We start from the raw sequence: 10,832 nt of genomic DNA on the forward strand, positions 1-10,832 counted from the left end.
CTATCAACTAGCAATTATCAATTAATTGCTAGTTGATAGATTAAAGCAGTTAACTTAAGGTAAACTCATTAATCGATAACTTGCGTCCGTAATGAGCTGGTAGGACTGGACCAGTTTGAGATGGTAGCTTTTCTTTTATTTATTGTTCAGTTTTGGAGCTCCCCTTTCTGGTGTGTTTATGTTTGGTTTGCGCAGGTTGTGATGCTCTTGTTAGGTTTGAATCACTGGTGCCAAAAACCTGAAGTTAAAAGTATTAATTTCTGTAGCACATGTTTTCCCACTTGCTTTATGTTTTAAAATATTTGTATTCAGACTTCGTTCTGATAACTCTGTGCTTACAGTACTAAAAATGCCCCATTTCACCCAAGCTGGATCAGGTCAGAACACAGAGAAAATACAGACCTTTTTCAATGTACAAACAGTGTGAGGAAACAAATAATAAAAGAAGACATTTCTCTTCACCTGAAAATATATTTACTAATTATACAAAGATTAATTTTATAAAATTGATACATCTTTTTTTTTATTTCAATGTTTGAATTGTTGAATATGTCTATGATATTTAATTAACTTATTGTTATGGATTTCTATGTTTATTATTACTTCGAGTTACAATAATTGAAAATTATGACAATCAGCAAATAATTAAATGAAATTACTTAATGTGCATAAAGGACATAAGATGTAAGAAATAAATAAGAGATAAAAACAAAAAACTCTTCTGATTCACTCAGATTGATCTGAAACTGCTGCAGTAACGTAGTGAGATATAAAACCACAGTGACCGTAACCGAATGAACCAAGAAGCATAGCAGCTCAGGAGTTGGCCGGTCAAACAAGGTCAACTGTTGAGGAATCATTGGACAAGAAAATGTGTTACTGGAACAAGACAGCAAAGGAAGAGAACCAGACTCTGTTCCAAAGCTACCATCCACTATAGGCAGCAACATTACATGAAAGACAGAGGAAAACATTGATGCTTTGATAGATACGATCTAAGCTAACAGACTGTCCACAAATGGTAGTTACTTTTACATTTGGAAATTCAGGAGAAGTTACAGTGAACCCCCACCAATTCATGGTTCAGTATTTGCACATTTTTCTGTGGTAAGTAACTCCAAAGTATTTGTGGAAAATTTGCCTAATTGTGGATTTTTTTTTATTTATAACATACCAAAAATTTTAGAAGGAAAATTTAGCATAGGAGACTGTAAGGCTCCGTAATACACTATTGGCTGATGTTGGCATAGCAGCCAATCCATGAGCATAATTCATTTTCCAGGGATCTAATTGGCAGTACCCCTAAGAGCGAGGATAAGGAAAACCGTTGATTGGACATGAACAAAAAATAAATATGCATTTTTAATTGAAGAAAATTGCATATGATAGCCCTGTGATTTCAACTTGTTAGTTCTGGGCCACGTTGCAAAACAAAACAAAACAATAAAAAACCTAAGCGGAAATACATTTGAATCATCCTCATATCTCATATTCATTTTTTATTTTCTGCTCATTTTGAAAGTAGTGATTAATACAAATGAGTCGAGTTATTCACTGTATTTTTTTTTTACATTAAACCACAACTAAAACCAGTGGGAAGATTAGGACAGGCAAATATTTAGAATTTTTGTGGTCATTCTCCAGTAATACACATTTCACATGCACCCAATCACTCTGAGGTATCATGTATGGGAGTCACCAGTCTGCAGCTTGACCCTCCTTTAGTGTATGGGAGTCACCGGTCTGCAACTTGACCACTGATGAAGTCACAAAAATGGAAACATCAAACTGATTTTCTCTAGGCTTTGAAATTCCTGAGCCTTAGCCTCCACGCCCCTGTGTTTGTCATCAACAAAGGGGTTTTTCCAGATTAATTTAGAAACACTTTCTTCTGTATAATTGAAGGAATAAGTCTGTCATTTCAGATCAAAAGCAAACTTCTTGGCTGACCCCCAAAACTTTACCAGCTGTATGAATAATTTTGAGTCCAGTCTTAACATTTATTTTAAACTTTACAAAGTAAAATGAACAATAATCTATTAACATAATGTGTGTTTTGTTGCTAAAACAAATATCTTCCTTCATCATTGCTTCTATTATCCTGACCCCCCTCACACAACCCCATCCCATTTTTTTCTTTTGAATTTACTGGGAAAAACACTAAGGAATCGTAAGAAGTCGAGGATGATGTCAGCATCAGACGAGGCTGATAAAAGCTGTGAAACGGAGTAACTGTCTAACGCACGACAACGTTGATGGAACCCTGACGTCACTTTCACAGTCAAGATGCTCACTGAGGAAAGATTAAATGTATAACCCTAACACCAATTGTGAAAGATTTTTCTTTTTATTCAACACAAGAAACCACAATGAGAAGTCACCTAATTCTTATCTAAACTCCATGTGTGTGTAATCTAAACTTGGTGTAAATCCAGCTGTTCTGTAAAGGTCTCCGATGTTTGTTAGAGGATATTAGGGAACACAGCAGACAGGTCAGACTGAATGTTGTTTGGATGTTTACAGTAGGGTGTACCAATACAAGGCCATCGTCCAAAACTGTGAAGAATATATCCGAGTGGCAAATTCATCAAAACATGGCAGCTGACGAGAAGACCTGGAGGCTCAAGGCCACGGTTAGCCTAAGGCGGACCAAGACCAAAGCAGAGCTCTACTTCTACTCCAAAACTAAAATCTGCAGCATGATTGTTCAGAAAATGATCCTGAACTCTGACTGACCCCTGGCAAAAGATGTCAAACTGGTGTGGCACAAAGCACAGTTATGAAACTTCCTCTATCAGCTTTCGATGAGAAGGCTGGAATCTACAATCCAGGAATCAATTCTGACAAATCTACCTCAATGCACCGTCTCAATGTAGGGCCACACCTGTTTATGTTTCTGGTGATTTCACTCACCTGTTTTCAGTTGGTCAATGTGGTATTTAATTTACTGATTTCTACCCACTTGTTGTTTGGTCGTCTGTTCTCAGTTTGTATTCATCCCTAATTCCTGTGTTTCCCTTGGAGGTGCCAATGTCCTGTTACCACTTTAGTCCTTTGCTCCAACAAAACACGACAGTAGGTTGGGTTAACTTACAAGCACCGGAAACAATGTCAATGGTTCTCTAATATTATGCTAGCTCAAAGCTAATTAAATAGTTAGCTCAGAGGTAACTCAATGTTTAGCTCAGAGCTAAATAGAGTTTGGAGCTAAATATTTAGTTTCTAAGCAAAATTATTTTAGCTATTTAACTTTGGAAGTCAGTTGAATTTGTTAAATCCTAAACAAGTATTAGTCTAATTTGCCTGTGCTTCATTCGGAAGAAACAAAATGAGCATAAAAGAAGAAATTCCTTCGGCCCTCTGACGTGGTTTGGGTTGAGCGTATGAGTTCTGTTTGTCACACAGCACAGAGCAATGTGCTGTGTGACATCCATTGTATTACTTGTAATCTTCCAGTGTGTCACATTCCTATTTAAAGGATTTTATTTTAAAAGTGGAATATTGAGCAACTGGTCACAAGGTTATGTCATTTTATCCTGAGAAATGAGTAGTAGAGGGAGTGTCAGTTTTTTTTCTGATTTGAGTTTATAAGCAGAATTTGTCTTTGGATAAATCAGAGCTTCACTGCCGCTCAGTTGTAACTCTAAAAAACAAGAAACCTTCAACTACTAAAAGATTCTACACCTTCCTGATTTTTTTTAACTTCCAAGATGTCTTTCTCAGCAAACTGCAAAGTAGCTGTAATCTGTGCTGCCGTGCTGCTCTTCCTCCGCGCACACGGTGAGTTCAGCTTTCTGTTTTCCTCTTTTATCGGCTGCTGACTTTAGGCTTCATCATGCATTGATAACTCTGTGACAAAACCCGGATTTCTGAACGCACTTGTGTGCTTTGCATTGCAGGACAGAAAAACAGGACAACTGATAAATTTATTTTTCGTGTTGGAGTTGATCCCCCTTGTTGTGTGGAAACTTCGGCTGCCCCCATCAAGGAAGCGGTCCAGGCCTGCTACGAACAGAGGGAGCACGCACTTTACAACTGCAGAGTGCATGCCTTCATGTAAGTAATCGCTCTGTACAAGCTGCTTCTCCCCAATTTTGAATGCTAAAAAGACAATTTTGAAAATCTAGATTTGGAATTCAGTCAAGATTCTGTTTACATTGCACTGTTATTCCATCTATATGTGTTTATATTTCTTCCCTTTTTTTCCCCCCTTTGTACAGTTTTGTGACTGTTTCAAACAATACATACTGTGTGGATCCAAAAGCCAGCTGGCTGCCAACGAGACTTAAAAAACTAGCCGCTGTAAGTGTTAACATTGATGTTTGACAATGAACAACCCAACTCGGCACTGAAATCAATACCATGTGGACGTTGCTTAAATATAATGGACACATTTGTTTTCTCAACAGAGAGGAATCAACTGCACTGTACTGTGAATTGGGCTGTTGCGGCCTACAGAACCCATAGTGCATCTGGAGGTTCTGGATGTTGAATCATATGAGTTTCAACTTCGTCGTCTCCTGCAGTTGGATGAATTTTTTAAAATTAGTTTCTTAAATAAAAATGAAGCGTCTGTCCAGAGTTTCCTGTATTGGTGTGCCTACAGCCTTTGTAAGCCTGCTCTTAAAGTCTAAATACTGTAAAAGTTTAAAGTTAGGAAAACTAGAACAAACATCTGCAGTGTTAATCAGATTTGAATTAGCTTTTTGTCAGCTTACTTTTAAGCTAATATTTCCAGTCTGTCACAAATAAATTAATAAAATAAATACACTTTTTGCTTCTTTTTTTATTTACTTATTTTTTTTAACAAGGCTAATGTTTTCCTCATTGACCTGAGGATTATGTGGGATTATTTGAGTTGGGTTCTATGGGATTAATTATGTATTAAATGCTACTTTTCTTATTATAGTAAAAAAAAAAAAGTTAGAAAAGTTCATTCCAGAAGCCAAACCCGAAAATAATATTCAAAACAGCTGACTTGTGTCCTGTTGAAGTAGCGTAGGAGCAAAACTGTTTTCCAGAAACAATAACTGCATAATTTCTACATCTAACTTCTCGGTGAAAGGTTAAAGTATTGAGACAAACATATTTTGGTTTTGAATTTTTACCAGCTTTACGCTCAAAATGTGGAAAATTTTAAAGTTTGGAATCATTTTGTCTGAGATGAAGATTCATCTGCCCGCAGTGGATGTTTTAGTTAGAAGCGAGGAAACACGGCTGCATTGAAAAGAAATATATTGAGCCTGATTGAGAAACCGAGTTCCTGCCTCCTTAAAATGAGGAGATGTGTGTTTTCTTTTTCTTTTTTCTTTTTTTTTTTACATGCGTGACTACTTTAAGTTCTGGATCTTTCTTTTTTTCCTCTTCACTACATTTCTTCTTGACTGAAATGAGCTCGCTGATCCTCAGCACGACTTTGTCTTGCACGTTTAGCCACGCTGCTTTTTCTAGTTTCACAATGTAAGCCTAACTGTTTCACAATTAGTCCTCAAATCCATTCAGGTTTTAAATACTTTTTGGGAATTTACCTTCAAATATGCTTTGACTTATGCACAAACACCTGTTCCTGTAAATACTTTCTTTTTGACTGCGTTACAGGACGTTCTCAATGTTACGCGGCAGAGTCAAAGCCTGCAGGACGGCTCAGACCCCCCATGCTGCACATCAGCTGGAAACGCAGCTATTGTAAAACGTGTGATTTCCTGTTTTGAGCAGATGGAGACCACATTTAGTCATTGTAAAGTGTGTAGGCAAAAACATAACTACTGAGGATAATTGTGAAGGGTGGTTCATGCACCCTACAGGTTCCAGGCAGATGGAGAACAATGGTGTGTGGCCCCCCAGGACCCCATGGCTTACAAAGAGCCTGAAAAAGTTGAAAAGTGCAAATCAATTTACAAATACACCAATGCAGTGCTGTGTCATATTTATGCTTTTTCATGTTACGACCACAAACCATTTAGTTGGGATTTTGTGCCATAGGCCAACATGAAGGAAAATGCTACATTTGGTAGCTTTTCCTCTAAAAACACTCATAGCTGCCTATTGTAATAGTTCAATCACAAAATACACCTTAATATGAGTTAAAATGTGTTAATATCTGAATATTACATATCCAATCCTATAATAAACACACACACAATTTGTGTTCCAATGAGGCTGAGTTTGTCGCATTAAAAGTACTTTTTAAAAACAACAACCTTTAAGCAGCTTTTAAACATACTCTTCATTAAATCCACATGTATGTATTAAAATATGTTTTTAATTGGTCTTCTGAAATTAAATCCACCATTTTCTCTTTCTCAAAAAAAGAACAACCTTTATTTTGACAAAAACAAAAACACCATCTCTTTATATTAAGCACTTTCTGTTTATGCAGCACATTATTTTACAATCCGTAGTCGCATATCTCAGCCCAACGTCCGCTTGCAGGGCCTCCATACTAAGTCCTTAAGCCCTCCTTCACTTCACACTGCAGTCTCTCTACCATACGTGTGATTCTGGAGGGCGTCCCAACATGAAGTTGGATACTTTTGAGTCCACAGAGACTTCTGCTGGAAGCGACACTGGGTCAGGGTTTGGATCCCTCTTGGCTGGGAGGAGGATCCATCAAGTCCTTGAATCCCAGTTTCTGCAGAGGCTCCCTGGCCATGAGCTGACTGGAAAACACAGGAAAACACTGAGCTCATTTTGTCTTGACCTTTCAGAGTCAGAAGGGCAACAAGTGGAGCGGCTTCCTTACTGATCCATCCTGCATTCCAGATACTCTTTGGACTGCAGCCGGCACTTAGAGTTGTCAAAGGTGTTTTCCCTCAGACACTGCATGAACTTCTCCTTGAAGGCTTTACACTCTCCTGAGAAGAAGAGTTTGCTGTTCACCACAGACTTTTAGGATGCAACACAAACGCTCAATTCTAAACCTAATATTCTTGTTGTTATTCATCCTTCCACTTGCAGTTTGTCTGGAACTATTTTGTGGTTCGTTTTCTGCCATTTAAGACCAGAAATCAAAGAACTCGGATTATAGATTTAATTAAAGAAGTTAGTTTCACTTTGTTTAGTTTGCCTCTTTCGGTGTAGTTGTTTATCATATGCTGAATTATGATGAGGTTCTGCTTTTGAGAAATCTGGACTGCTTGTGATTAGCTCAGAATCTAATAATATATCTCTAGTTACTAACTATTCCAATTTAATTAAGGGTTCTTTAAAAATATACATTTTTTGTAGCATTTATCTTAAATAAAAAAATTATGTGTGTATACATATGTATAATTTAGTTATATTTTACATTTTTGTAAAATTGTATTTTATTTTTTATTGTATATACAGAAATATGAAAAGTTTTATTTTTGTAAAATTTTATTTTTTATATTGTGTGTATGTATGTACAGGAATGTATACATAAAAAACACTACAATTTTTTTTTTAAAAAGGATTTAAAACCGCCACTATTTTTATGTGATTTTTTTATTTTGCTGTACTGGTTTCTCTGTCTTCCACTTTGATGTCTTATTTGGAAATTATTCACCATCAGCGTTTCAAGCTGTTTTCTATTGCACATTTTATTATAATTATGTAAATAAAAACAGTCCTGTTAAAAAAAATTGCTGTTAGCTTTGCTCTGTATTTAGTAGATACAACATTAAATGGACCGAATTAATTTAAAATGCCTAAACAGCCTGTTGAAAACATAAATTACACGTAAGGGTCAATGGTGGGTCAAAAGCGTTATTAAACCAGAGGAGCGACCTAACAGCCGCCGCCGTCACTCACCGAAATGATCCAGAGGGAAGGAGCCTTTATCCGGAGCCCGAGGTTTAAAACTCTTCGTGCCGAAATTCATAGCAGTCGACATGTTTGCGTTTATATGAAAGGAAAAGAAGATTATCTGAACCGAAAAAAGCTGCGGCTTCAGAACTAAACAAGGCTGCGACCCTGCCGTCGCGGAATGTGACGTTTTGTTTTGGTGTCAGCAACCAGACATTAATAATCGAGTCCATCGCGCCGAGCGTCGATAACAGATTACATCGATGTTGGTTTCTTTTTTTTCTTTTTTTTTGCATTGAAGGCTGTTATCTGGCTTAATATACGCACCAATAAATGCGCAAAGCCACACAGAATAACTAAACAGATTTTATTACATACATTTCCGTGAACTTGAACGGTGAAATATTGATTATTTTTATGGGCAACTTCATAGCGGTTGGTTTTATTTCAGATGAGTAAAAACTGTAACCTAAGGATATAAGTGAAACGGACAAAGATAAATACAGAACAAAAATGTCAAGCTCCTGAAGACATGACAGACTCTACAGAGAGTGAGAATATAAGAAAACAATATATAAACTTTTAAACATCCCAGTTACACTCTGGTGAGCTCAGTCCAGTTAACATATTTAATTGTTTAGTAAGACTTTTATGTTTAACACTCATAGAGTACAATGTTTCAGTGGGTTTTTTTTCTCAGCTTAAATGCCAAAATATTAAAATTAAGAAAATATACTTTTTTATATGTATTTTTAAACTTTCTTCTTGACTTGTGTGAAACATTTTATATCTGCAGATATTCCTTTATTGTCCCACTGGGAGACAAGAAAGGTGATTTAACATGTGATAAGCATAGAAAAGTATGATCTTAAATGTGGGCTTTCCCAAACATTTTAAAGATTTTCATAAATTAACAAAGTATCTTTCATTATTTAGACATGAACCTATTAGAATGTTTTTATTTAACAGACCTCTGAGTGACTCAGTCTGGACTTCAAAGGTCTTCTGTCTATTGGTTGTAGCTCAGGAAAGTTTTATTACAGCTACTTTTATTTGTTCACAACATCAACAGTGAGCCGAGAAGATAATCGCTGAATAAATTGGCCCACAAGTTTCCTTTGTGACTTTATTTGCAAAAGGTGGTTAAGCTGTAACATCAAAGAGAGCCACCAGCCTCAACCACATTGAAAACATTTGCATTAGCTGCAGAAAAAAACTAGTGGAGCCACCAAAAAATTTTCATAAGTGTAACCAGACCAGATCACAGTGACACCAAAATGATTTTCTATTTATATATTTATTTATACATTTAGTAAATAAATGTATATATATATATTTTCCACATTTATTTATTTCGTTTTACATTTATGTCTGGACTGAAGAAGATGAATGTGTGCCTTTGTATGATCTAAACACGAAACATGGCCGGCATTTTTCCAGCTGTGGCCATGCCCCCCCTTACCCCTCTCTTGGGATCGTCACTGCGATTATATTCTCAATTTGTATCTCTTCAAATCCACACACTGAGCATTTTTAACAGCACACGATGTACAATTAGATATTAACTTGTATTGCTAGTAGCAGTTAGCCTATAGTTACGAAGCAGAACAATGAACAAATCCTGTCTGTTTCTACTCATTTATACCTATTTTGAGGTGATAAAAGTACACCTCAAAATAGTAGCTACCTTCTGTCTTTATCAAATTCTTGTATTAAATTTTATTTTACTGAGTGCAATTTCCGTATTGTGCCGCTAGATGTCTCACTTCTAAAAGTCTTTTATTGAAGGAGGGAGAAGGTGGAGGAGGCTCTGGTGGTTGTTCTTCAGGCTTCATTATTATGCAGTCAGTGAGACAAGGTACCAGAATAATCAGAGCGCGGCAGAGACAGAGGCTCGTCGGCACGGATAGCTCGGTCTCCGCCGCTCCAGCTCAGACCGGAGGTGACAGGTGATCTCCCGCTCTGCCTGTCCGTCCGTCTGTCTGTCGGGCTCCGGCGGCGGATGTTCTCGGACAGGCTTCACCCCACCGCGGTGAGGCTGGACCGATAAGACGCACACCATGGCGCTGGAAGCGGACGGGAACAAGCTGCGGCTGCAGGACGTGCTGGAGAAGCCTGGCAACGAAATGTGCGCTGATTGCGGCAACCCAGGTAGGACGCTCCCCCATCTCCCTGAAGCCGGTGGTGGCTGAGCATGCGGCGGCTGCACCGGGGGGACTTAATGTGGAGGAGGAGGGGGAGGAGGAGGGAAGATGAGACAGCTAATAAGTCTCACATTTCCTATCTGATCCATTTAGATAAAGAAGCAGAAATCTAAAATTATTTTCTTTTTCATAGTTGGAACAGGATGGACTCTGGACTTAAGTCTGAATCATAAATCCATAAAGGTGTTATCTTTGTGTGTGTGTGTCATTGTTTTGCCTAAATGTGTGTAGTCAATGTGTGGTCTGTTATTATCCACTGTCAGCACCCTCAGCTTGTACCCTTATTACTTACTGTGTGGATTGCATTACAGTTGCTATTGTTTTAGCTGGAAATCTTTTCTATATGCTCCAGTTCCTGACAGATAAGATTTTTTTTTCAGTGCATATTCTCTCTTTTGTGATTTCCTCCCTCCATCCCATACCTATTTGTCCTCTCTGTTGTGGCAGTTAACCAGTAAGGCTCCAGTATGGGCTGAACGCCCAGTGCTGGGAGCCCAGCCCTCCCAGGATGCTTTGGCCTCGCTCACAGCCTCTCTGAGGGATGGCTCTCGCTGAGTGTGTGTGTGTATGTGTGTGTGTTTGTGTGTGTGCGTGTCTCTGAAGCCAGTGGTACTCTGGCAGACAGAGTGGGGGTCCCTGAACAGGTGGAGGGGAAACAGTCTGAGATCAGACATGAGGAGAAGATCTTCTCACAGGGTCTGGGGGTTCTATTGGTCGCCATGGAGAACAAAAGCTGACCAGATACCTGCACTGCATCTATCTATTCATCCATCTGCTCCTCCATCATCTGTAAGTTTTCCATATCCATCCCTTCATACATCTATTCATCTGTCTATCCATTCATCTACAGCAGGGGTGCCC

General features: G+C 38.1%; 3 protein-coding genes across 3 annotated transcripts in view; 2 read left to right on the top strand and 1 right to left on the bottom strand.

The window, feature by feature from the left end:
• Positions 1-4,767, top strand: part of LOC103143660 (uncharacterized) — a 14,319-nt gene extending 9,552 nt beyond the window's left edge. Inside the window, exons 12-15 of the mRNA XM_016675681.1 lie at positions 3,711-3,780; positions 3,900-4,056; positions 4,221-4,302; positions 4,410-4,767. The gene's annotated coding sequence lies outside the window, so the exon portion shown is untranslated. The remainder of the gene's footprint in view (positions 1-3,710; positions 3,781-3,899; positions 4,057-4,220; positions 4,303-4,409) is intronic.
• A 1,524-nt stretch (positions 4,768-6,291) lies between these two features.
• Positions 6,292-7,975, bottom strand: cox19 (cytochrome c oxidase assembly factor COX19). Its single transcript, XM_007560358.2, has 3 exons — positions 7,774-7,975; positions 6,743-6,854; positions 6,292-6,659 (listed from the first exon to the last, which is right to left on the bottom strand). The coding sequence occupies exons 1-3, from the start codon at positions 7,853-7,855 to the stop codon at positions 6,572-6,574; spliced, it is 282 nt and encodes a 93-aa protein (XP_007560420.1). The 5' UTR covers positions 7,856-7,975; the 3' UTR covers positions 6,292-6,571.
• A 1,488-nt stretch (positions 7,976-9,463) lies between these two features.
• LOC103143727 (arf-GAP with dual PH domain-containing protein 1) overlaps positions 9,464-10,832 on the top strand; it is a 29,902-nt gene continuing 28,533 nt past the window's right edge. The window contains exon 1 of the mRNA XM_007560370.2: positions 9,464-9,918. Within this exon, the coding sequence (XP_007560432.1) occupies positions 9,828-9,918 (91 nt within the window). The 5' untranslated portion in view covers positions 9,464-9,827. The remainder of the gene's footprint in view (positions 9,919-10,832) is intronic.

Source organism: Poecilia formosa, unplaced genomic scaffold (genome assembly GCF_000485575.1).
Source record: "Poecilia formosa unplaced genomic scaffold, Poecilia_formosa-5.1.2 Scaffold4, whole genome shotgun sequence".
NCBI classification, from domain to species: domain Eukaryota; kingdom Metazoa; phylum Chordata; class Actinopteri; order Cyprinodontiformes; family Poeciliidae; genus Poecilia; species Poecilia formosa.